The 27763-nt window shown below is 42.6% G+C and overlaps 1 protein-coding gene across 3 annotated transcripts in view; it reads left to right on the top strand.

The window, feature by feature from the left end:
* Positions 1–529: 529 nt before the first annotated feature.
* MAJIN (membrane anchored junction protein) overlaps positions 530–27763 on the top strand; it is a 34857-nt gene continuing 7623 nt past the window's right edge. For 2 of the 3 annotated variants that reach the window (XM_005660723.4, XM_085010779.1), the window contains exons 1-7: positions 530–619; positions 12090–12206; positions 16099–16144; positions 19880–19955; positions 20109–20234; positions 21622–21653; positions 21978–22069. In XM_005660723.4, coding sequence (XP_005660780.2) covers positions 12106–12206; positions 16099–16144; positions 19880–19955; positions 20109–20234; positions 21622–21653; positions 21978–22069 — 473 coding nt within the window. In that variant the 5' untranslated portion in view covers positions 530–619; positions 12090–12105. Of the gene's footprint in view, positions 620–11342; positions 11406–12089; positions 12207–16098; positions 16145–19879; positions 19956–20108; positions 20235–21621; positions 21654–21977; positions 22070–27763 lie in introns of those variants that run through there. The other variant, XM_085010780.1, reaches the window with a different exon arrangement.

Genomic DNA, 27763 nt, shown 5'->3' on the forward strand with positions numbered 1-27763 from the left:
TATGCCAGAGCCACAGCAACGCAGGATCCGAGCCGCGTCTGCAACCTACAACACAGCTCACGGCAAGGTCGGATCCTTAACCCACTGAGCAAGGGCAGGGACCGAACCCGCAACCTCATGGTTCTTAGTCGGATTCGTTAACCACTGAGCCACGACGGGAACTCCCCAGGCCTCTTTTGAACTGGGATATTAATAACTGCTTTACAGCACCGAGGTGAGGATTAAAGGAGAAAGTGTACGAAAGCACCTGCCCAGCGCACCACACAGAGTAGGGACCCTGAGGTCCTCTGTAACATACCTGCCAGGTGCGTAGTAGGTGCGAAGTGACCAATGGGCTCAGGAACCCAGGAAATCGGCCACATGGCCGCGCGACTGCAGGTCGGTGGATGGGGCTGCACGCGGCTCTGGGTCCAGCCTCGCACGACCCCGCCGCCCCCACGCCGGTGTCAGCGTCAGTGGCGCGCACGCGCAGGCTGCGGCCAGGCCTCGGAGCACGCGCCCACCTGAGGCCCCGGGAGCGCAGCTGCGCGTGCGCGGAAGGTCTGTCCCGCGCGTGGCACGAGCGGAGGCGCGGGCGAGAGGCCGAGCGAGTCCGCCAACCAGGCTTCGTGAGAGAGAGGTCGGCGCCCGCCCTTTTTCAGAGAGCGGTTCTTAGTGGGTACCCTGGCCGCGGCCACGTTGATGAGGGGCAAAGAACCCTTGGTGTGGGAGAAAGAGTCGAGCCGGGCCGAGCCTGGCAGGCCCTTGGGTCTGAGGTAACGGCCCGCGGCGGCCTGGTGCTCCGGGGAGGTTTGCGCTTTTCTCAGACGGAGATTGCGGGCCGGGCCCCCGAGGCAGCCTTTGCAGCCCGGGGCCCCTTTGGACGCCAGGGCGCGCGAGGCCCAGGTCGCAGGCTTCGGGGATGCGAGGGGGAGCCCGGCGGGCAGGGAGGGAAGCGGGGCGCGTGCTCAGCCACGTCCAGATCCCCTTCCACGGGCGAGTGAGCAGCGCCGAGGCCAAGATCCCGTCCCGGGACGCCAGGGGCTGTGGCTGCCGTCACACCACACCCCGCACGGAATCTGCCGCTGGCGGACGTCCAGTCGGCTAAGGCCCGCAGCTCCCCTGACCTCATCCTCTCTTTTAAAACAAAGCAAAACAAAAAGACTTTTCCGGGTAACAGAAGTGTTCCTTCTGGTCTGTAACCACCCGCTAACTCAGGCTTGGCCGTTGCCGTGAAAACAAGACTCTTTCCATTGAAACATGTCTTGTCACATTATGTCTTCAGGATTTGAATGAGGTTTTGGCTTTCAGAGGCTTGACTGAGCCTAGGGAGTAAGTATTTGAGTCATGGCACTCAAGTCAGTGCCATTTCTCTGTTCAGCCTCTCAGGTCCTTGAATCCTGGCATCTGGGAAGGGTATGTCTTTGACTTTTCTGAACTTTAGTCCCTTCACGGACAGATCGGCAAGCAGTAAACCCACCGCAATGTCTACCTTCTAGGTAGATTCTGTCTCTCTTTGGCTATCTCGTGGGCACCTTAAAATTGAGCATGTCCAAAAATGGACTCAGCATCTTCCCCTCCAAAAACTTACTTTCCGAGGCTCCTTTTTTTGGGGGGTGGGGGGGAGAATGGCACTTTTATTTTTTCAGTTTTTTTGTTCAAGCAACTCACAGTCATCCTTGTCTGTCCTCCCTCAGCCCATCAGGTCACCACATCATGACTAGACATATTGCTAGGCATCTTCCCAACCAGCACTTCTATCTACACCTTCATTGCTGTAGAACAGGCTATTTTCAGCTTCTGGTTGGAACCATGGGAGTCTCCTAGCGGATCCTCTCTTACCTGTTCTTGTTCTGGGTTATTTCCCACATTACAACCAGAGGGATGGTTTTGGTTTTTTTGGTTTGTTTGTTTTAAACTCACAGCCATGTGGTCATGTCATCTCTTTATTATGCCCTTCAGTAGCTTCCTACTGCTCTTAGAGAAGACTCTACTATCCATAACCTGGCCTATAAGCAAGTCCCTCATCCCTTCTCTATCTATACTTTCTCCCTGGATAATCTCATTCATTCCAGTAGCTTCAAATACCATCTAACACTGATGACTCAAATTTATATTTTTGTTCTGATTTCCATCCCTTGCATACTAGGAGACTGCCCCCTTAACATACCCACTGGGAAATCTAATAGGCCTCTCACACTTAACCAAAAGAAAAGAGGAAGATAAAGGCAGGAGTTCCTGCCATTGGCACAGTGGATTAAGAATCTGACTGCAGGAGTTCCTGTTGTGGCTCAGTGGTTAATGAATCCGACTAGGAACCATGAGGTTTCAGGTTCGATCCCTGGCCTTGCTCAGTGGGTTAAGGATCTGGTGTTGCCGTGAGCTTGGTGTAGGTTGCAGACGCAGCTCAGATCCCTCTTTGCTGTGGCGTAGGCCAGCGGCTACAGCTCTGATTAGACCCCTAGCCTGGGAACCTCCATATGCCGCAGGAGCGGCGGTAGAAAAGACAAAAAAAAAAAAAAGAAGAAGAAGAAGAAGAATCTGACTGCAGTCGCTTGGGTTGCTGCAGAGGTGTGGGTTTGATCCCTGGCTCAGTGCAGTGGGTTAAAGGATCCATTGTTGCCACAGCTGCAGCACAGGTCACAGGTGTGACTCAGATTCAGTTCCTGGCTTAGGAACTTCCATGTGCCATGGGTGTGGCCATAACATAAAATAAGAGAAAGGCAAATCTCTTTCTCTAGAATCCTTTCCCATCTCAGTAAAGGGTATCTACCATTACCTACCTAATAGCAGAGGCCAAAATCAAGAGCCATCCTTGATTCCCACATCTAGACCATCAGTGTAAGATATACCCCAAATCACTACCTACCAAGACCCCAAATCGGAAGCATTTTTCTCCTGGACTACTACAATTCTTTAAACTAGTCTCCCTGTTTCTACTCTTGTACTATTACAGGTCATCTTCCTTTTGTCAGCCAGAGTGCTACTTCTAAAGCATAAATTAAATCATTTCACTTCTTTTTATAAAACCCTTAGCATAAAATCAAATATCTTTTTTTTTTTTTTTTTTTTTTTTGCTTTTTGGAGCTGCACCCTCAGCCTATGGAGGTTCCCAGGCTAGGGGTCAAGTCAGAGCTATAACCACCAGTCTACACCACAGCCACAGCAATGCCAGATCTGAGCCGCGTCTGCAACCTACACCACAGCTCATGGCAATGCTGGATCCTTAACCCACTGAGCGAGGCCAGGGATGGAACCCGAAATCTCATGGTTTCTAGTCGGATTCATTTCCACTGTGCCATGACGGCAACTACATTTTTTGCTCTTTTTTTTTTTTTTTTTTAATCTTAATTCTTTACAGAGTCCTATAGGCCTTACATGATGTGGCTCCTGCTTGTCTCTCTGACTTCATTTCCCTCTGCTTTCTCCTCATTCTCTGTGCTCCAGTCATAATGACTTTTCTGTCCTTTGAACCACCAGTCACAGGGAATCTGTGCTTGCTGTTTTTTCCTGTTTGGAATGCTTTCCCCCTCAACTTGGTTGTTTCACTTTCCATTAAGGATGTAATTCAGTTGTGATATCTTTCAAAAGGCTTTCTCTGGCCACACTAGCTAAAGCAGCCTCCCAGTCACTCTCTCCTATAAACTTGTGTTTTATTTTCTTCATAGTATTTATAGTACTTCAAATTACATTTATTTATTTATATTTTTATTATTGCTTTCCAAGCCTCCTAATATATAATTTCTTAAAGTCACGGAATCATATCTTTCTTGTTACTCACTCAGAGCAATGCCTGATACATAGTAGGCTCTCAAATGTGTGCTAACTCACTGGTTATCTTCGTAGTCTTAGTTCATAGCACTGGCCTTCTTGCCAGCTGTGTTCCAGAAGTACTATATGTCTCTTGAAAGTACCATGCTCTCCCTCAATGGAGGACTCAGACCCCACACCCACTCTCCATTTATGTCTCCCCAATTTATACTCAACCTTCAGATATGAGTCAGTTACTTAGAGTGGACTTCCCTGACTTCCATTCAGGTTAAGATTTTCTGTCATGTTCCCATGTTATACTACCTCTTTTTGTAGCAGTCATCACACTTAAAATTATTTGTAAGCTCTTTGCAGGCAGGGACCAAATTCTTATTCTTCCCCATTTTATCTCCAGCCCTTAAATTTCGGTAACATAGTAGGCATGCATATATTTGTGAATTGAATGAAGGATATTGAGTGAACACAAGATCCAGAGGACTAAATCAGGTGAAAATTAGGAGAGCAGTTAGCATGGAGTGTAAATTAGCAGAATCTGCCTTGTCTACTTCAATAGATGTTTTTGAATCTTGTGAGAGAGGGATAGGAAAGTTATTATATAAACTGAAATGCCTTTATAAATATGTTTTTTTCATCAGATCCCTACGGTCTGATGTCTTTCAAAGTACAGAGCTTCCTGTTTCTTAGCAATAATGCCTGATTCTGTTATTTTAGAGCTATGCTTAGGTGGTAAGAGGTAAAAAATTGAGGCTAATATTGAGTCTAGGATAATTCATAAAGTAATTATATTCATGATACCCTTCATTCAGCTGGACTGTCTTGCTTTAACAATACATCTGAGTTTTAATCTTGCTCTTGATATATGACCTTGGTCAGATTAGATGATCTCCTCAAGTTTATCTTTTTGTAAACTTAATGAATGCAATTCTTATCTTCCCAGTATCTCACCAGAATTAGATTAAAGTCAGTAAAATATTTCAGATTTTCTGTGTGAAATTTTCTCTCTTTATATAAAAAGTAATTTAGTTTTTTATTAACTTAATTTTTTCAGAATCTCTCATTGTTTCATGCCAAGAACAAAGCTGTATATTTTAATTTTTTTTTTTTTGGTCTTTTATCTTTTTAGGGCTGCACCAGCGGAATGTGGATGTTCCCAGGCTAGGGGTCTAGTCAGAGATACCGCTGCCAGCCTACACCACAGCTCACAGCAACGCCGGATCCTTAACCCACTAAGCAAGACCAGGGATCGAATCTGCGCTTCATGGTTCCTGGTAGGACTCGTTTCTGCTGCGCCACGGCGGGAACTCCACAAAGCTGTATATTTTAGAAACTTTCTTTTCACATTTTCCTATATCTGTCTTCTGTCACTAAGACAGAAGGACTCAGAGTACATATGGACTCAGAGTTTATAGCTCAAAATTATAAAATAGAATGGTATAAAAGAATTGTTCCTTTATTTCTAGCTAAGGATCTTCTCTCAACAGTTTGCCCTTCTGAAACTACTCATGCTTTTTCATCATTTTAAATCTTCTTCCTTATAGGTAGTGCTTCAGGGAAATTCACCCAGTGATGTAACCAAAAAGTAAAATGTCCCTCATTGCCTACAGTTTTACATCCACCTGCTTTTTGGGTACCTGGGATTAGTAGTATTTTTAGAGTGCTGCAGTGAATTCAATGTGATGTGAATGCTAGTAAGTTGATCTTCATGTAACAAGCCACAACTAGTGGATAGGGTGGGTGAGATGAGACATCATTCTACTGCTTTTCCAGAATAAGGAACACAGTCCTGGACCAGATGACCAAAGATAGTTCTTCCATTGGCTTTTAGCATGTTTAAGATGGAAGTGGAAGAGCCATTTGGGTATAAAAAGTAACGTAACAGTTTGACTTGATCACCTTTCTGGCCTACTGAGTTGTTTACCAAGGCCTTTTGATTTCATTTCAAGATAACTTCCTACCTTTCTGTTAAATTTAATTATTCCTTCCCTCCCAAAGAAAACAAAGTAAAATCTGACACTGTTCCAATCACAAATCCTGAACAAATGCCACTGTGTTTTAAAGATTATGTCTTACCATAAAGAGTAGGTAGAACTCTAGTGAAAAAGAGAATGATATCAGTAAGTGTAGAAGTATCAGGGATAGTCTTAGATAAGCCTCTTCCCGTGCTATGTCTTAACATTTTGATTTGTTTTGCTTTTTAAAAGGCTATTCTTTTTTCTTTTCTTTTCTTTTCTTTCTTTTTTTTTTTTTTTTTTTTTTTTTTTTTTTGTCTTTTTTAGGGCCACCCCTGTGGCGTATGGAGGTTTCCAGGCTAGGGGTCGAATTGGAGCTGTAGCTGCCAGCCTATGCCATAGCCACAGTAAAGCAGGATCTGAGTGGCATCTGCGACCTACACCATAGCTCACAGCAACGCCGAATACTTAACCCACTGAACAAGGCCAGGGATCAAACCTATGTCCTCATGGTTGCTAGTCAAATTCATTTCCGCTGAGCCACGATGGGAACTCCCTAAAAAAGTTCTTTACTGAGCAACCGATGAATAGAGTACTACAATAAGCAGTTATATATCCATTATTTCATTGATCATCCCAATCACCCTGCAAGGTGAGGAAATTGAAAATAGTTTGTTTATTTATTTATTTATTTTTTAGGGCCACACTCAGCATATGGAAATTCTCAGGCTAGGGGTCAACTCGGAGCTGTAGCTGCCAGGCTATACCACAGCCACAGCAATGCCAGATCCCAGTGCGTCTGTGACCTACATCACAGCTCGCGGCAACGCCAGATCCTCAACCCACTGAGTGAGGCCAGGGATCGAACCTGAGTCCTAATGAATCCTAGTTGGGTTCCTTACTGCTGAGCCACAATAGGAACTCCAAGAAGTTTCTTTTAAAAATAAAGGTTGGGAGTTCCCTTTGTGGCTCAGGGAGCTAAGGACCTGATATTGTCTCTGTGAGGGTGTAAGTTTGATCCCTGGCCTTGCCCAGAGGCTTAAGGATTTGCTGCTACCACAAGTTTCAGTGTAGGTTACAGATTTGGCTCAGATCCAGTGTGGCTGTGGCTGTGGTATGGGCCACAGCTGCAGCTCGGATTCGACCCCTGGCTTGGGAATGGTTATAAAAGGGGAAAAAAAGAGCTTGAAAACAAACAAATGTGAATGTAACTCTTTACACCCCAAAATATAATCCTAAGAAACTTTAATCAGAAAATCTCCCATTTTGGAGTTCCCTTGTGGTGCAGCATTTCAAGGATCTGGCACTGTCACTGCAGTGGCCCCAGTTGCTGCCATAGAATAGGTTTGATCCCTGGCCCAGGAACTTAAACATGACAAAACAAAAACAAAAAACAAAACAAACGCAAAACCGAACAAACAAAAGAAAATCTTCCAATTTGGTTTGATGCCTTTGTACTCAGATTGCATTGCCTTGAGTCATCCAGAGTTATGAGAGTGACGAGGGTTATGGTTTAACGAAATGAGTGACTGGATGACGTGTTACAATGGAAAATGTTTGGGCCAAAGGAGTCAACAATCTTGGGGGGCTAATCCTGGTTCCATACTGAGTTAAGTGACCGTGTGGGAGTCATTTCCTTTGGTGAATTCACTTCCCTTTTGTCCCCTCTGAAACAAAGGGCACTTCCAGCTGTAGGCAACCATGAATCTCAAGTTAGAAATATAGATTTTCAGAGATTATGGATCTACTTCAGCAAAGGCAGGCAGACCTCTGAAACTAGCCAAGGACTTCTGAAGGTGGAAGGAGAAGCTGGGTATCTGTCCTCAATCTCAGTTCTAAAACTTGAGAGATGGATTCATTGCATCATTGGGATTTCCCTATTTTGTTGCCTACGTTCATTAGTGGTCACAGAGCCTGTCATGTTAGATCTGCTCAAAAAAAGAAAAAAAAAATATATATGTAAGTATATATATACTTTTGCTTCATAGGGCCTCACTTGCAGCATGTGGACTTTCCCAGGCTAGAGGTCAAATTGGAGCTACAGCTGCCAGCCTACGCCACAGCCACAGCAATGCCAGATCCGAGCCACATCTGCGACCTACACCACAGCTCACGGCAATGCCGGATCCTTAACCCACTGAGCGAGGCCAGGGATCGAACCTGAAACCTCATGGTTCCTAGTTGGATTTGTTTCCACTGCACCAGGACAGGAGCTCCCAATATTTTTAGTAAATGTTTATGAAAGCTCTTTTATTCTTAGCACTGTGGAGGGTTTTCCCATCAAATGTCACCATATATATTTAGTGACAGTATTTCCTTATGATCATCTTCAACTTTGATAGTCAATATCATTATCCTCATATTGCGTTAAGCCCTGCTTCAGGCTCTGTGCATTGAGCAGATGTTTCTTTTGTGAAGCAAACTACTAAAATCTTGAAAAATCTTTCCTTTTCTAATATAAGTGCCTATATGTCATTTAAATCTATTTCTGGGGATTTTCAAGGAAAGATTCTTAATTGAGATTTGTCATAGTTTGCACTGATATTAAAGCTAATCAGTTTTCCTCTCTTGAATTTGCTTTTCTAGTAAAGCATTAAGAGAGAAACTCTTCAAGTCCATCAAAACAGCTAATATTAAATAATAGTCCGGAATTATGAAGTGCATTTTACAGCATTATCTCATGCAATCCCCACAACAATTCCAGGGGTGGGTGGGACCCCCACTTATAGATGTAGAAACTGAGAAATGAGAGCCTAAGTGACTTGGTCAGGGCCTAATGACTGATAAAAGGCAAAGCTAGGACTCAAGGCTTGGTCCTCCAATTCCAAATCCTGTGTCTTTCCCACTAACCATATTGCCTATAACTTCTTTTATTTTAAAGGCATGGTTTCTTATGATCACCTAAAATTGGTTGAGAGTTTGACCCTTCATCTGCAAGATCCTATCAACTTAATAATAGTTCCTGGGACTGTGTGTCACCATGACTGCAGCCCTCATGTTGAAAAATAACCTTGTGAGATCTTTGAACCACAACTGCTCTGTGGGTGTTTGGGATTATGCTGTCTAATCTCTATTTTCAAATAAGGTAATTAGTGTGTGATGTTTGTTTCTGAAGCAGGCAGCCAGCAATTAACAGGAACAGGCCCCAGCTAGAAGACGGTTGTTTTCACTTCTTTCAGACCGCCATCTGTGGCACAGCACATGAAGCTTCCTCTCTGGACTGTCGTTTCCAGCAAATGTTCTTCATTTCCTTTGCTCTGATGCCCCCAGTCCTCAGTCTGTGTGGAGAGGTGATTGTCTTTTAGAAGAACCCTCTGAATAATTCAGGGCTAAATTTTTGTGGCAGCAACCTAAGTCTCACCAGGTGGACTCCTTAAAGCACCAGAAAACACCATCAGATCTAGCCTGGGTTCCTGCCATGCCTAGGGCATGGGGAATCTGCAAGTTTTTTCCTCAGGATATGAACAGTATTTCCGCTCTGGTAACTTTGCAGTTGGCACCAACCATTTCTTTTCACTTTTGACTGCAATTCTAGTCTAAATAGTCTCAGTCTCTGGCTCCAGCCTCCTGTCATTCTAATCCCAAGCAGCCAAGATCAGACACTGGGATATCTCTTTACTGGCAGCCCCAGACTTGAACTTTGGAAATTGTGGGAAATTCCATTCTTTGGGCACATATATCCTCTGACTCTACCATATTAGAGTTCTTCTTGCTGAGTAGACATGGAATCAGGGTAATAAGGAGGAAAGAAAAATAATCATCTTTTATGTGTGTATAGTATTTTAGGACTCACAAAATGATTTTATATTCATTATCTCATTTTTTTCTTCCTAATAACCCCAGGAAGCAAAGTGGAAAAATGGTTAAGACCACCAACTCTGGATTTACACTGCCTCAATTTGAATCCCAATTCCAACATTCATAAAGATAGGAAGCTTTACTTCATTTCTCAGTGCCTCAATGTTCTTTTTTTTTTTTTTTTTTTTTGGCTTTTGGCTTTTGGCTTTTGACCTTTTAGGGCCAAACCTGCGGCATATGGAGGTTCCCCAGCTAGGGGTCTAACTGGAGCTGGAGTTACCGGCCTACGCCGGAGCCACGGCAACACCAGATCCAAGCTGCGTCTGCGAACTATACCACAGCTCACAGCAATGCCGGATCCTTAACCCACTAAGCGAGGCCAGGGATCGAACCTGAAACCTCATGCTTCCTAGTCAGATTTGTTTCTGCTGTACCACAATGGGAACTCCCTCAATTTCCTCATCTATCAAATTTAGACTACTTCTTTCATAGGCTTTTTGTTAGGATCAAGAGTATATATATATATATTTTATATATATATGCCATATATATTTTTATTTTTATTTTAATATATATATTAATATATATATATGGCACTTAGATTAGTGTATGACAAAAAGTTTTTGTTGTTAGTTGTTGCATAAATAAGTTGTCATCGGGAGTTCCTATTGTGGCGCAGAGGAAACGAATCTGACTAGTATCCATGAAGATGCAGGTTCCATCCCTGGCCCCTCTCTGGCTTCAAGGATCTGGCGTTGCCACAAATTTTGGTGTAGGCTGCAGACACAGCTTGGAACTGGCATTGCTGTGGCTGTGGGTAGGCTGGCAGCTGCAGCTCTGATTCAATCCCTAGCCTGGGAACTTCTTTATGCTGCACCTGTGGCCCTTAAAAAAAAAAAAAAAAAAAAAGAAAACCAAAGTCCAGAGAAACTGTGTAGGGACGATGAAGCTGAGATTAAAACCTGTTTTTCTCAGGAGTTCCTATTGCAGCACAGTGGAAACGAATCCAGCTAGTATCCATGAGGTTGTGGGTTCGATCCCTGGCCTCGATCAACAGGTTAAGGATCCGGCATTGCTGTGAGCTATGGTGTAGGTCACAGACGCAGCTCAGATCCCACGTTGCTGTGGCTGTGGTGTAGGCCAGCAGCTGTAGCTCCAATTCGATCCCTAGCTGGGAACTTCCCTATGCCACAGGTGTGGCCTTATAAAGCCAAAACAAAGCAAAACAAAACAAAACAAAAAACAACTAAGTTATTCTCACTTTGTGCCTGTTCTGTCTACCCCATCTCAGCTGCCTCTGAAATCAGTAACTTGCATTGTATATAGGTAGATTTGATCCTAGGAAATTTGGATGTTTTATTCTCATTATTATCTAAACTTCCATATGAAGAGATAGAAAGTACAGAGTTTATTATCTCTACAGATTCTAAAAAGGCACAGAAAAGTCCTAGTGACTTAGAAAATCAGGAGTTCCCGTCGTGGCGCAGTGGTTAACGAATCCGACTAGGAGCCATGAGGTTGTGGGTTCGGTCCCTGCCCTTGCTCAGTGGGTTAACGATCCGGCGTTGCCGTGAGCTGTGGTGTAGGTTGCAGACGCGGCTCGGATCCCGCGTTGCTGTGGCTCTGGCGTAGGCCGGTGGCTACAGCTCCGATTCAACCCCTAGCCTGGGAACCTCCATATGCCGCGGGAGCGGCCCAAGAAATAGCAACAACAACATCAAAAAAAAAAAAAAAAAAGAAAAAAGAAAATCACAGTTTACTTGATTCTTTCCTCTGAGTACAGAGCAAGTGCCCTCTTGGAGTGGAAGAGACATGCCCTACTTCTTTTTCCATGTCTTCCTTCTCCTGAGTTTCCTGAAGAGAGTACCTTAAGTGAACAGAGATTCTGGAACAGGAAAAGTAAAACTAGTAAGTGCCAGGAGGACAGTGGGTACTCTTATGGCATAGGATGCCCTCCTCAGGTGAGGAGGAAGAGCTGAAAGGTAGGAAAGAGAAGGCATCCTTTGGCAACTCTGGAAACATTAGCATGCATCTTCATTTTCTTCATTGGCTGTGGCAGGAAGGTGCACTAATCTCTAAACTCCATCCAAAATTAATAGCAGAGGTCTTCCCCATCATGCCTCTTATTGGTGCATCCTTTGATTTGTTTCATTATTTGATTTGTGCCCTCTTCACATTGGCCTAGGTTCCAGGGAAAGTGGGGACAAGGGAGTAGAATAGATTCAAGAAATATTTCAGAGATAGATTTAATCCTAACAAAAACCCCATTAGTCATCAGATGTTAGTTTCATTAATCTCATGAAAGAGAAGTCATTGCACAAGGTCGCAAGATAAACAAAACTTTAACTCAGGTCTTCTGACTTCAGTTTGAGAGATTGCCCCGTAACACCACGTGTCCTCCCCATGCCAGTAGGAAAATGGTCCGGGTAACTGATACCAGTTCTGAGCCTGGGACACAGGCAGAGATATTGAACTTTGGATATTATACTCCTGAAGAGATACTACGGATTATGTAGGCGCTCTTTCCTGTACATAAGGAACCATCTTTATTTTAGCTTTTTAATAATTCTCTAATATTTCTGTTTTATTTAGGTTATCATTGGAAGCAATGAGTTTAAAACCTTTCACCTACCCTTTTCCTGAGACAAGGTTTCTTCATGCTGGACCCAATGTGTATAAATTCAAAATTAGATATGGCAACAACATCAGGTAATTTTACAACTAGGAGGGTAGAGAGTTCCCGCTGTGGTGCAATAGGTTAAGAATCCGGCATTGCCACAGCTGTGGCATAGATCCCATCCCTAGTCCAGGAATTTCCATATGCTGCAGGTGTAGCCGTAAAAAGAAAAAAAAGTGCTATACATAAAGACAGACATAGAGACCTTTAGTATAGAATTAGGAGCCCAGAAACAAACCCTCACTCACACACATGGTTAGCTGATTTTTTACGAGAATGCCAAAGACTATTCAGTGGGAAAGAAGAGTCCCTTTAACGAATGGTTTTTGGAAAACTGGATATCTTCATGCAAAGAATAAAGTTAGACCCTTATCTTACCCAATATACAATATTAACCAAAAATGGGTCAAAAGCCTAAAGTTAAGAGCTAAAACTGGGAGTTCCTGTTGTGGCTCAGTGGAAACGACTGTGACTAGTATCTGTGAAGACCCGGATCCGATCCCTGGCCTCGCTCAGTGGGTTAAGGATCCAGCTTTGCCGTGAGCTGTGGTGTAGGTTGCAGATGCAGCTCAGATCCCACGTTGGTGTGGCTGTGGTGCAGGCTGGCAACTACAGCTCCCATTTGACCCCTAGCCTGGAAACTTTCATATGCAGCAGGTGCGGCCCTAAAAAGACCAAAAAAAAAAAAAAAAAAAAAAAAACTAAAACTATAAAGCCCTTAGAAGAAAACATAGGGGCACATCTTCATGACATTGTATTTTTGGCAATGGTTTCTTTTCTTGTCTTTCTTTTTCTTCCTTTCTTTTCTTTTTTCTTTTTTTTTTTTTTTTTTTTTTTTTTTGTCTTTTAGGGCTGCGCCTGTGGCATATGGAGTTTCCCAGGCTATGGGTCTTGTCTTTCATTCTTTTTTCATGACTGCTCCCTTGACATAGGCAAGGAAGTTCCCTGACCAGGGATTGAATATGAGCTGTAGCTTCAAACTATCCCGTAGCTGCAGCAACACAAGATCCTTTAACCCACTGCACCAGGCTGGGGATTGAACCCATACTTCCATAGCAACCTGAGCCAGTACAGTCAGGTTCTTAACCCACTGTGCCACAGTAGGAACTCCAGATTTGATAGTGGTTTCTTACATGAAACAAACCCACAGGCAACAAAAGAAAATAAATAAATTGGACTTAGCTAACTTTTTAAAATTGCGCATCTACGAGCACTGCCAGCAGAGTGAAAAAGAAAACCACAGATGGGAGAAAGCATTTGCAAATCATATATCCGATAAGAGCTTCATATCCAGAATATATAAAGAACTACACCTCCCCACAAGGAGATAAGCAATCCAATTAAAAATGGCTAGAGGGGGAAAAAAGGAGTTCCCGTTATGGCACAGTGGATTAAGAATCTGGCATTGTCTCTGAGGTGGCCTGGTTTCAGTCCCTGGCCTGGGAACTTCTATATGCTGTGGGTGTAGCCAAAAAAAAATGGGTAGAAGAATAGACATTTTTCCAAAGAAGATAGACAAATGTCCTGTAAGCACATGAAAAGATGTTCAATATCCTTCATCACTGGGGAAATGCAAATCAAAACCACAGTGATATAACGTCACACCTACTAAGATGGCCATATATATATATATATATATAAAATTTTATTTTTTTGCTGCACCAAGAGCATGCAGAAGTTCCTGGGCCAGGAACTGAACTCAAGCCACAGCAGCAACCTTAGCCTCAACAATGACAACATGGTGGGATGATTATAATTTTTTCTTTTTTTTGCTTTTTCAGGCCACACCTATGGCATGTGGAAGTTCCTGGGCTAGGGGGTGAATCAGAGCTACAGCTGCTGGCCTACACCACAGCCACACAATGCAGGACCCGAGCCACATCTGCAGCCTACACCACAGCTCACAGCAACGCTGGATCCTTAACCCACTGAGTGAGGCCAGGAATCGAACCTGCATCCTCATGGATCCTAATTGGGTTTGTTAACTGCTGAGCCATGAAGGGAACTCCAGGATGGCTATAATTTAAAAAACAAAGAACAGTAGTTGTTGGCAAGGATGTGAAGAAATTGGAACCCTCATACATTGATGAGAATGTAAAGTGGTACAGCCACTATGGAAAACAGCTTGGTAGTTCCTAAAAAAGTTAAACATGGAATTACCATATGACCCAGCAATTTCATTCATAAGTATATGCTAGTTAGAACAAATATTGTATGATTTTGCTTATATGAAATATTAAAATAGGAAAATTCATAAAGACAGAAAGGAGACTAGAGGTCACCAAGGGCTGGGTAACGCAGAGAATGAGAAGTTATTGCTTGGGGCTCCCGTCGTGGCTCAGTGGTTAACGAATCCAACTAGGAACTATGAGGTTTCGGGTTCGATCCCTGGCCTCGCTCAGTGGGTTGGGGATCCAGTGTTGCTGTGACCTGTGGTGTAGGTTGCAGATGTGGCTCCGATCCAGCATTGCTGTGGCTGTGCATCGACCGGCGGCTACAGCTATGATTCGACACCTAGCCTGGGAACCTCCATATGCCACAGGTGCAGCCCTACAAAAGACAAAAAAAAAAAAAAAAGAAGTTATTGCTTAACGAGTACAATGTTTCTGTTTGCAGAAATAAGCTGTAGAAATAGGTAGTGGTAGGAGTTCCCTGGTGGTCTAGTGGTTAGGATTCAGTGCTTTCACCACTGAGGCCTGGGGAAGGGAACTGAGATCCCATCTAAAGCTGCAGACAAAAGAAAGAAAAAAAAAAAGGAAAATAGACAGTGGTGATTGTTGCACACTATGGTTGTGAATGTAATTAATACCATTGAAGTGATACTAAAAATGGTTAAAATGGAGGGAGTTCTTGTCGAGGCTCAGCGGAAACGAATCTCACTAGCAGCCATGAGGATGCAGGTTTTGATCCCTGGCCTCGCTCAGTGGGTTAAGGATCCGACTAGGAACCATGAGATTGTGGGTTTGATCCCTGGCCTCACTCAGCGGGTTAAGGATCTGGCATTGCCGTGAGCTGTGGTGTAGGTCCCAGATGTGGCTCAGATCCCACATTGCTGTGGCTGTGGCATAGGCAGGTAGCTAAAGCTCCAATTTGACCCCTAGCCTGAGAACCTCCATATGCCAAGAAATGGCCCTAAAAAGACAAATAATAATATTAATAATAACCATAGTTTGTCATCTGATCATTTAAGTAAAATATTCCATGAAAAAAAGCAAGGAGTTGATTTGTAACTTAACAGTCACACAAGATGGTCCTCAAGACAACCATCATTTTTTGGTGTGCAGCACAAGTGCTTTTAATGCTTACTTCTTGTTTTATCACATGATATGTTAAAACTTGTACTCAAGGGTTGAGATGTACAGAATTGCTAGTTTTTTATTCCTTCCTCTAGGATATTAAATGAAACTGGATTTTTTTTTTCCTGTGTGGAGGGAAAGATGACTACAACTGCTGGTACATTTTGGTCAACTGGCTACATTTGTGCTAAGGCACCAGCAACCTTGCCCACCATTGATTTTGCTCTGCTGATTACAAATGTTAACAAAGTGAAAAAGGCAAATAACATGTTAGTATTTTTATGAAACTAGTTTTGCCCTTGGAGAGTCATTGAAAGGGTCTTGAGGACCCCTTGAGGTCCACAGACTACACTTGTGCAGCTGGTCTGAGAAACTGTTAACTTTCACAGTGGAAGTTTCAGGTCTTGGAAGGTTAATGGCGAGGACATCTTGGTATAGCCTTGTAGCAATCCTCAGACCACACCACCCAGGCGATCACTTCTTCCCTTGAGCACTGCTAGAGCAACACAATTGTTACTTGGCCATGTTTCCTTAGTCCAGTGGAAGTGTCATTTTTGTTCTACTAGAATCCGTTGCCTCCAGAACTTTCCTTCCTGGCTTACTTATCTCTTGTCTGTTTACCTTCTAGAGAGGAAGAGGTAGAAAATAAGGAAGTCATCATCCAGGAGCTGGAGGTAGGGAAAGAAGCAGACCACTTCTGGGAATGTTATTCTTTAAGCTGAGGCTGTGTCCATATTCACATTTTAATTATTTCCTGCAAACTGAGTCACAGCCTCCACTTGATTACTTGGTGTCTCCCTGAGACATTTCCTCCGCAAAGAAACTTACTGTTTCCAGGGAAGTGAAAGCCTGTATTTTTTCTCAGTTCTCCTAGTTAAAGTGTCAGCACTTTTGAGGCTAAGAGTTATTTTGTTTCCACTAGAGTTCCCAGCCAGGGGGCAGCTCTCTTTTGTGGCAGCTGGCATAGAGAAAGGGTCCAGAGGACTGCTGCCTTCCAGGGCTCTGGGAAACCTCAACCATCCCAACCACTGCCTGGTACTTGACGTTCAGGAAACTCAACTGTAAATACACAGACAGGGCTGCTGTGTCTTCATTTTAATTGGAAACATTTGCAGTTGCTTTATTCCCACTTCATTTTCATTCCTTTTCTTCCCAGCTTTAAAGCTTTAAAGTCCCAAAGGCAGAAGATTAAGCAGGTGGACAAATTCATAAGTTGGTGAAAGCACTGGACGGGAGTTAAGAGTTCTAGGTTGCTGGGCCTGGATTCCTGTCCTAGCTGAGCCACTGATTAGCTGTGTCACCCTTGGCAAATCACTTATCTCTCCGAGTCTTAATTGCCTTGTTTGTAAAATGAGAGTTTTCAACTAGTGTATTCTCTTCAAATTTCACAATGCAGTGATCTATGAGTACTAGGATTTATAAAGACATACGCTGCCATATTTCAAAGAATTTGACTATAATTACATACATAAACACAAAACTCTGTGAGACCAAAAACTTGAGTCAAAGTCTTAAAGGTACCTGTGGATCTTTTGCTATGTGTTGAAAGATACATCAGGATCTTACAGGACCTCAGAGGCATGGTTATAAATAAAATTATTTTAATATAGGATAATGACAATTTTCTGCTTATTTTAAGTATGGGTAGAGTAGAATTTATTTCACTTTGCTTCACTTAATTGGGCAGGAAAAGCTCAACACAGGAGCTCCTGCTGCGGGCTCAGTGATGACGAGCCCGACTAGTATCCAAGAGGATGCAGGTTCAATCCCTGACCTCACTCAGTGGGTAAGGATCTGTCATTGCTGAGAGCTGTGGCGTAGGTTGCAGACACAGCTTAGACTTCACGTTGCTGTGGCTGTGCTGTAGGCCAGCAGTTGCAGCTTGGACTCAACCCCTAGCCTGAGAACTTCCATGTGCTGCAGGTGCAGCCCTAAAAGACGAACAAACAAACAAAGCTCAAGGCAACGTAGTAAAGTGGAGAAAGCACAGACTTTGAAACTAGTGAAACCTGGATTTGAACTCTAGTTCTGCTTTCACAATGTGACTTTGGGAAAGTTGCCTACCTTTTCTGAGTCTGTTTCCTTACCTGTCAGTGAGATTGATAATACTGATTTTCAAGATTGTGGTGAGGATTAGAAATAGATATGTGAAATACCTGCCACACAGTAGCTCAACTAATGGTGGCTAGAGTGCATCTATACACATTTACAATCGTATTAAAACGTTTTGAGAAGTTCACACCGTGGCACAACCAGATCAGTGGTGTCTGTGGAGTTCTGAGTTGCAGGTTCCATCCCTAGCCTGGCACATGGGTTAAGGATCTGGTATTGCTACAGCTGGGGCATAGGCCGCAACTGAGGCTCGGACCTGATCCCTGGCCTGGTAACTCCATATGCCATGGGGCAGCCAAAAAAAAAATTTTTTTAAATGCTTTTTGTATATATTTTTTACTCTCATTAGTTTTGAGGAAGGTGTTATTATCCTATTTCATTCATTTAGAAAACATTTATTGATAGGCAGTGTAGTCTAATGGTTAGGATTCTAAGCTCTGGAACCCCACTGCCTAGGTTCATATCTTAGCTCCACCATTACTACCTGTGTAACCTTTAATAAGTTATTTTACCTCTTTTTGTCTCAGTTTCCTCATTAGTAAAATGAGGATAATGGAAGTGTCTATCTTATAGGGTTTTATGAATGTTAAATTAATTAACACGTATAAAAACAATGACACTTGTCAGAGCAATTACTCAATACATACTAGCAATTAAGATTATAAGTGGAATTCCCATTGTGGTTCTGCAGGTTAGGAACCCAACACTGTCTCTGTGAGGATGCGGATTCAATCCCTGGCCTCACTCAGTGGGTTGAGGATCCAGCATTGCCACAAGCTGCAGTGTAGGTTGCAGAGACACCTTGGATCCTGCGTTGCCATGGCTGTGGCATAGGCCCGAAGCTGCAGCTCTGATTCAACTGCAGAGCTAGAGAACTTCTATATGTTGCAGGTGTGGCAGTAAAAAGAAAAAAAATTATAAGCTAGATGTTATGCTAGTAAAAACAATACAAAGATAAACATGACACAGTTTCTGTTCTCTGTGAACCCAAAAATGAGGAAAATGAAGTGTATAGAAATGAAATAATGATGCTGAAACTGAAATTCAAGTTTTTTCCCATAGAAATTCAATAGTCTTTTTACAGGTACCAATTTTTTTCCTGCTATTTTAGGGCCACGTCCGAGGCATATGGAGATACCCAGGCTAGGGGTCAAATCAGAGCTATAACCACCGGCCTACACCACAGCCACAGCAACAGGGGATCCAAGCAGAGTCTGTGACCTACACCACAGCTCATGGCAACGCTGGATCCTTAACCTACTGAGTGAGGCCAGGCATCGAACCCAAATCCTCATAGATCCCATCGGGTTCATTAACCACTGAGCCATGAAGGAACTCCCTAGATTCCAATTGTTTAATTAGCATATACTACTACTTTATTAGAGTGTAGGTTAATTAGGGACTAATCAATTAAGATTTAAAAAGAGTAGAAGAGAAGGTTTGACTTAAACAAAAGAAAATGTGTATATCAATAAATAACGGTATTATTCATTAATTAATATACATTTATGGAGGACCTGTTATGCTTCATCCACTATGGCAGACACCATAGAAGGGATGCTAAGATAAATCAGGTATATATTCTACTTTAAGGAGATTTCTCAGTAAGGAAAGTGAAAATATGTACATGGACCAAAGACCCAAGGCTAACTACTGTGAAATTTGAGACCAATAGTTAACACAATTAGGAAATCAGGGAAGACTTTCTGGAGGAAATGGCTTTTGAACTGTACCATGAAAGGATAGGTAGCAGAGTTCATGGCGCAGCGGAAACGAATCCAACTAGGAACCATGAGGTTTGGGGTTTGATCCCTGGCCTCGCTCAGTGGGTTAAGGATCTGGTGTTGCTGTGGCTGTGACGTAGGCTGGCAGCTACAGCTCTGATTAGAACCTTAGCCTGGGAACCTCCATATGCTGCAGGTGCAGCCCTCAAAAGACAAAAAAAAAGGATAGTTAGAATTCAGTCATATCCTGCTGGGTTGAAAGGCAAGAGCATAGAAATGGAGCAGGAGAAGGCATATTCAGGGAGCAGCAGATAGTTCAGCTGTAAAAGAACATAGGGTACATAGGAGTTACCTGGAGGCTCAGCAGGTGAAGGATCCAGCATTTTCACTGCTGTGGCTTGGTTTCGATCCCTGGCCCAGGAACTTCCGCATGCTGACGGGGGTGGCCAAAAAAAAAAAAATACATTTTTTTAAAGTAAAAGAATATAAGGATTGTGAAGAGCAGTGGCAAGGATAAATTGATAGATTGGCTAAGATTAGACAGTATTAAAATCCTTAAAAAATTTTTTTCAGGATTCTATTCGTGTAGTCTTGGGAAATTTGGACAATCTGCAGCCATTTGCCACAGGGCACTTCATTGTGTTTCCCTGTATCCTTTCTTTCCTGGTGAAAATGAACCATGCTAGCAAACCCTTAGGCGGTTTGGAGGGGAGGTCAGGGAAAGCAGAGGGAGTCTTTTCCCTAAAATAATACTCAAAGATTCATACTGGCTTCTTTCCTCAATCCTTAGCACATTTCCCAGATAAAAGCAAATGGGAGAGTGTGTCCCACCTGAAATTCAAACACGGGGATGTTGTCTTGGTCCCTTATCCATTTGTTTTCACTCTATATGTGGAGATGAAACGGTTTCACGAAAACCTGTCACCTGGTAAGTAGAATGATGGACGTGTGGGTGGTAGAGAAGAAAAAAGAGAAGGTTGGACAGCCATAGGTTAGTTACCACTGCGAGCTGAACATGGCAAATTGCCAGATCAGGCCCCAGCAGGGCGCAGGGCACAGTGCAGAACTCAGGAGCATGTGCCCCAAACTAGATGGCCTGGTTCAAATTCCAGTGGCTTTGCCACTTAATAGCTGCATAACCTTAGATAAATTACTCACTATTTCTCTGCCTTCTTTGTCAAATGGTGAATAATAATAATAGTACCTATCTCGAGTTGTTGAAAAGATTAAATGTATAAACATGTCTGACTTAGAGTAATCACTCAATGAAAGATACCTACCTACTCTATCAATAATTCCTTCTGTTTTAGAAGGAATGACTCACCTTGGTAGTATCTCAAAGATCCCGCTAAGGAAATCCTAGATTTCCCATTTTGCCTCAGTGGTATTCAACCTGACTAGTATCCATGAGGACATGGGTTTGATCCCTGGCCTCGCTCAGTGGGTTAAGGACCTGGTGTTGCCCTGAGCTGTGGTGTAGGCCAGTAGCTGCAGCTCTGATTAGACCGCTAGCGATGCTGCGGGTGTGCCCCCAAAAAGACAAAAAAAGAGAGAGAAATTTCCCAATTTTTAATCTCTGAGGGCCATCTCTATTTTTACAAATAGAGGGACAAGGAGGCATCTGCCACTTTTTGATTTAAAAAAAAAGGTACATGGAGTTCCCGTCGTGGTGCAGTGGTTAACGTATCCGACTAGGAACCATGAGGTTGCGGGTTCGGTCCCTGCCCTTGCTCAGTGGGTTAACGATCCGGCGTTGCCGTGAGCTGTGGTGTAGGTTGCAGACGCGGCTCGGATCCTGTGTTGCTGTGCCTCTGGCGTAGGCCGGTGACTACAGCTCCGATTCAACCCCTAGCCTGGGAACCTCCATATGCCGCGGGAGCGGCCCAAGAAATAGCAGCAACAACAACAACAACAACAGACAAAAAGACAAAAGACAAAAATAAATAAATAAATAAATAAATAAAAATAAATAAATAAAAAAAGGTACAAAGGCCTTATCTCAAAATATCTCCCCAACTCATTTATCTCTGATGCTGGACATTCCACCTTTTTCCTTTTTTAATAGGGATCATCTCCTTTTAAGTGACATAAAGTTAGATTATAGTATGAATCAAAGTATTTTCAACCTGTAGATGACAGCAGTTATAAAATAAGGGAGGAAGAAAGTTGGAAGACAGTATTTCTAGGGAAAGCGGTGCCAGGCAGAAGGGCACGCACAAAGTTTTGTCTAGGACCAGTTCTGAGAAGTCAATGATAGTCAGAAATCCGGGTGAAACAGTCTTGATCCATTATGACATTCAAATTTCCTGTTGTAGGTAAACCAATAAACAACAGTCCTCTCGGGTTGGTAAGTCTGCCTTTTCTGTACGAAATGAAAATTGCCCTTATTGCTTCCAGGTTGCCCCCAAAATCCTGCTCTTATCTCGTCTTTTTTGCTCCTTTGTTGCTACCCAAGACCAATCAGAATTGTATACGAGAGACATTCTTTTCCCCTTGGCTAGATTTCTGAGACGATGTCTCTGGGAGAATGTCTGTCCTTACTCGCAAAGCTGGTGTAGCTGGTGTTCAATGTTGCCTTTAGCAATTTAAAGATGGGGAGTTCTCTTCACTGTGCTGTTGTGTGAGCAGCTCTGGAAAGGAGGAGTCACAGGAGTGTGGTTCCTCTCTGAAGGTCCTGGCAGAGAGGAAAGCAGCAGGAGCCACGATGAGGAAACGAAAACGCATGGAAGTACCCAGCTCTCCCAGCAGGCCAGGACTGGACAGGTCAGTGGTGTTGGGAGAGGGGCTCAATCCTGTATCCTAGGTAGGCCTGCCAGCTATGGCTGCTGGTTGATCTTGTTTTTGGGCAAGTCACTCTCTGTCAAGGCTTAATTTGTACCTGCCTATTCTAGTGGGTGGAGTAAAGGAAGGAGGAAGCGAGTTGATATTTGCAGTGAATTTGAACACAGTCCCCTTCCTCAGCAAAGTAGAATTCTTCTGTTCATCAAGATGAAGCCTGAGAGAAAACGCAACCAGATCTATACAACTGAATCTAACAGTCAACAAGTACTTACCATGGTTGTACTATCAGAAAATGCAGTCAGAAGGCACAAGAAATGAGGTCCCAGAATTTTTTAATTTAATTTTTATTTTATATTGGAGTATAGTTGATTTACAATGTTGTGTTAGTTTCAGGTATAGAGCAAAGTGATTCAGTTATACATATACATATATCCATTCCTTTTCAGATTCTTTCCCCATATGGGTTCTTATAGAATATTAAGTAGAGTTCCCTGTGCTATACCCTTGTTAATTATCTATTTTAGATATAGTAGTGTGTATGTGTTAATCCCAAACTCCTAATTTATCCCTCCCACCCCGCCTTTTTCCTTTGGTCACTGTAAGTTTGTTTTTGAAGTCTGTGAGTCTGTTTCTGTTTTGTAAATAAGTTCATTTGCATCATTTTTTTCAAGATTCCACATATATCATATGGTATTTTTCTTTCTCTGTCTGACTTACTTCACTTTGTATGGTAATCTCTAGGTCCATCCATGTTGCTGCAAATGGTATTATTTCATTCTTTTTATGGCCAAGTAATATTCCATTGTATATATGTACCATGCCCTATTTATCCATTCCTCTGTCAATGGGCATTTAGGTTGCTTCCATGTCTTGGCTACTGTAAATAGTGCTGCAATGAACACAGGTGCATGTATCTTTTTGAGTTATGGTTTTCTTGGGATAGATGCTCAGGAATGGGATTGCAGGATCATATAGTAGTTCTATTTTTAGGGGTTTTTTTGTTTGTTTGTTTTTTGTTTTGTCTTTTTGCCATTTCTTGGGCCGCTCCCACAGCAATATGGAAGTTCCCAAGCTGGGGATCTAATTGGAGCTTTAGCCACCGTTCTACGCCAGAGCCACAGCAACATGGGATCCGAGCCGCGTCTGCAACCTACACCACAGCTCACAGCAACACCGGATCCTTAACCCACTGAGCTAGGCCAGGGATCGAATCTGCAACCTCATGGTTCCTAGTCGGATTCATTAACCACTGAGCCATGACGGGAAGTCCCTATTTTTCGTTTTTTAAGGAACTTCCATACTGTTCTCAATAGTGGTTGTACCAAATTTCATTCCTACCAACAGTGTAGGAGGGTTCACTTTTCTCCATACCCTCTCCATCATTTGTTATCTGCAGACTTTTTAAATGATCGCCATTCTTTTCTTGTGTGTGTGTGTGTGTCACATCTGTGGCATGCAGAAGTTCCTGGGCCAGGGATTGAACCCTCACCACAGCAGCAACCCAAGCCACTGCAGTGACAATACTGGATCCTTAACCTGCTGCACCACAGGAGAACTCCAATGATGGCCATTTTTACTGGTGTGAGGTAGTACCTTGTTGTAGTTTTGATTTGCATTTCTCTAATAATTAGAGATGTTGAGCATCTTTTCATGTGCGTTTTGGCCATCTCTCTTCTTTGGAGAAATGTCTGTTTAGATCTTCTGCCCATCTATTTTTGGCCACACTCCGCTGCATGTGGCAGTTCTTGGGTCAGGGACTGAACCCATGACACAGCACCAATCTGAGCCACTGCAATGATAATGCCAGACCCTTAACCCACCACACCACAAGGGAACTCCTTCTGCCCATTTTTTGATTGGATTGTTTGTCTTTTTTTGATTTTGGAGCTTAATCCCTTGTCAGTCACTTTTTGCAAATATTTTCTCCCATTCTATGGGTTGTCTTTTCTTTTTGTTTATGGTTTCCTTTGCTGTGCAAAAGCTTTTAATTAGGTCCCATTGTTCATTTTTGGTTTTATTTTCATGATTTATATCAAAGAGTGTTCTATATATGTTTTCCTCTAAGAATTTTATTGTATCCATCTTATATTTAGGTCTTCAATCCATTTTGAGTTTTTTATGTATGGTGTTAGAGAATGTTCTAGTTTTATTTCTTTTACATGTAGCTGTCCAGTTATCCCAGCACCACTTATTGAAAGACTGTCTTTTTTCATCATATATTCTTGGCTCCTTTGTCATAGATTAACTGACCATAGGTGCCTAGGTTTGTTTCTGGGATTTCTCTCCTGTTCCCCTAATCTATATTTCTGTTTTGTGCCAGTACCGTACTGTTTTTGTTTTGGGGGGGGTTGTTTGTTTGTTTTTTGGTGTGGGTTTTTTTTTTTTTTTTCGGCTTTTTACGGCTGCACCCAGGGGTTCATTAACCACTGAGCCATGAAGGGAACTCCAGTACCATACTGTTTTGGTGACCATAGCTTTGTAGTATAGACCAAGGTCAGGGAACCTGTTTCCTCCCCTTTGTTTTTCTTTCTCGGTATTGCTTTGGCTATTTGGATTCTTTTCTGTTTCCATACAAATTTAAAATATTTTAATTCTTGTTCTATGAAAAATGCCATTGGTAATTTGATAGGGATTGCCTTGAATCTGTAGACTGCCTTGAGTAGTATAATCGTTTTGACAGTATTGATTCTTCCAATCCAAGAACATGGTTTGTGTCATCTGTTTGGGTCATCTTCAGTTTCATTCGTCAGTGTCTTATAGTTTTCAGAGTTCAGGTCTTTTGCCTCCTTAGGTAGTTTTATTCCTAGGTATCTTATTCTTTTTGATGTGATGTTAAATGGAATAGTCTCCTTAACTTCTCTTTCTAGTCTTTTAGTGTATAGAAATGCAAGAGATTTCTGTGTATTAATTTTGTATCCTACAACTTCACTGAATTCACTGATGAGCTCTAGTAGTTTTCTGGTAGTAGCTTTAAGATTTTCTATGTATAATATCACATCATCTGCAAACAGAGTTTTACTTCTTTTCCAATTTGGATTTCTTTTATTTCTTTTTCTTCTCTGATCACCATGGCTAGGACTTCCAAAACTATATTGAATAAAAGTGGCAAGAGTGGACATGCTTGTCTTGTTTCTGATCTTAGAAGAAATGTGCTTTTAGCTTTTCACCATTGGGAATGATGTTAGCTGTGGGTTTGTCATATATGGTCTTTATTATGTTGAGATAGGTTCCCTCTATGCCCACTTTCTGGAGAGGTATTTTTTTATTATCATAAATGGATGTTGAGGGAGTTCCTGTTGTGGCTTAGTGGTAACGAACCCAACTAGTATCCACCAGGACGCTGGTTTGATCCCTGGCCTTGCTCAGTGGGTTAAGGATCTGGCATTGCCACGAGCTGTGGTGTAGGTCCCAGATGAGGCTTCAATCCCACATTGCTGTGTCTGTGGCACAGGCTGGCAGCTACAGCTCTGATTTAACCCCTAGCCTGGGAACTTCTATATACCACAGGTGTGGCCTGAAAAAGACAAAAATTTAAAAAAAAAATTTGTAATGGGTCTTGAATTTTGTCAAAGCTTTTTCAACATCTCTGGAGATGATCACATGGTTTTTATTCTTCAACTTATTAATGTGGTGTACAATGTGGTGTATCACCTTGATTGATTTGCGGATATTGAAAAATCCTTGTGTCCCTGGGATAAATCCCACTTGATCATGGTGTATGATCCTTTTAAAGTATTGTTAGATTCAGTTTGCTAGCATTTTGTTGGGGATTTTTGCACCTATGTTCATCAATGAAATTGGCCTGTGATTTTCTTTTTTTGTGGTGTCTTTGGTTTTGGTATCAGAGTGATGATGGCCTCATAGAACGATTTGGGAGTGTTCCTTCCTCTGCAATTTTTTGGAACAGTTTCAGAAGGATAGGCATTAACTCTTCACTAAATGTTTGATAGAAATTCACCTGTGGGGAATGGGAGAAAATATTTGCAAATGAAGCAACTGACAGGAATTAATCTCCAAAATTTATAAACACCTCCTACAGCTCAATACCAAAAAAATCAAAAAACACTATCAAAAAAAGGGGAGAAGATCTAAACAGACAATTCTCCAAAGAAGACATACAGATGGCCAAAAAACACATGAAAAGATGTTCAACATCACTAATTATTAGAGAAATGCAAATAAAAACCAGTGTAAAGGTACCACTTTACACTGGCCAGAATGGCCATCATCAAAAAATCTACAAACAGTAAGTGCTGGAGAGGGTGTGGAGAAAAGGGAACCCTATTACACTCTTGGTGGGACTATAAATTGGTGCAACCACTGTGGAAAACAGTATGGAGATTCCTCGGAAAACTAAAAATAGAATTACCATTTGGTCCAGCAATTCCACTCCTGGGCATCTATCCAGAGAAAACCATGACTTGAAAAGACACATGTACTCCAGTGTTCATTGCAGCATTATATACAATAGCCAAGACATGGAAACAACCCAAGTGCCCATCATCAGAGGAGTGGATAAAGAAGATGTGGTACATATACACAATGGAATATTACTAAGCCATTAAAAAGAAAGAAATAACAGCCTTTGCAGCAACACGGATGGACCTAGAAATTACCATGCTAAGTGAAGTCAGTCAGACAGTGAGACACCAACATCAAATGCTACCACTTACACGCAGAATCTAAAAAAAGGACACAATGAACTTCTTTGCAGAACAGATACTGACTCACAGGCTTTGAAAAACTTATGGTTTCCAAAGGAGACAGGTTGGGGGGTGGGAGGATGCCCTGAAGGTTTGGGATGGAAATGCTATAAAATTTGGTTGTGGAGTTCCCGTCGTGGCGCAGTGGTTAACGGATCCGACTAGGAACCATGAGGTTGCAGGTTCGATCCCTGGCCTTGCTCAGTGGGTTAACGATCCGGCGTTGCCGTGAGCTGTGGTGTAGGTTGCAGACGCGGCTCGGATCCTGCGTTGCTGTGGCTCTGGCGTAGGCTGGCAGCTACAGCTCCGATTATACCCCTAGCCTGGGAACCTCCATATGCCACGGGAACTGCCCAAGACATGGCAAAAGACAAAAAAAAAAAAAAAAAAATTTGGTTGTGATGATCGTTGTACAACTATAAATGTAATAAAATTCATTGAGCAATAAAAAAAAACCCACATTCAAAAAAAAGACAGAGAAAAAAAAAAACCTATTCACCTGTGGGGAGTTCCTGTCCCGGCTCGGTGGTTAACAAACCAGACTAGCAACCATGAGGACTTGGGTTTGATCCCTGGCCTTGCTCAGTGGGTTAAAGATCCAGCATTGCTGTGAGCTGTGGTGTAGGCCAGCAGCTGTAGCTCCAATTTGACCCCCAGCCTGGGAACCTCCATATGCCATGGGTGCGGCCCTGAAAAGACAAAAGCAAAAAGAAAAAAGAAAAAAAGAAAAGAAATTCACCTGTGAAGCCATCATGTCCTGGATTTTGTTTGTTGGAAGTCTCAAAATTTCAATCCCAGTACTTGTGGTTGTTCCATCCATAGTTTCTTACTTATTTATTTATTTTGCTTTTTTAGGGCTGCACCCTAGGCATATGGAGGTTCCCAGGCTAGGGGTCAAATTGGAGCTATAGCTGCTGGCCTATGCCACAGCCACAGCAATTCAGGATCTGAGCTGCGTTTGTGACCTACACCA

Source organism: Sus scrofa, chromosome 2 (assembly GCF_054392235.1).
Source record: "Sus scrofa isolate SSC_HxYL_T2T_F1_AM1 chromosome 2, Sscrofa_HxYL_maternal_Yorkshire_Landrace_v2.0, whole genome shotgun sequence".
NCBI lineage: Eukaryota > Metazoa > Chordata > Mammalia > Artiodactyla > Suidae > Sus > Sus scrofa.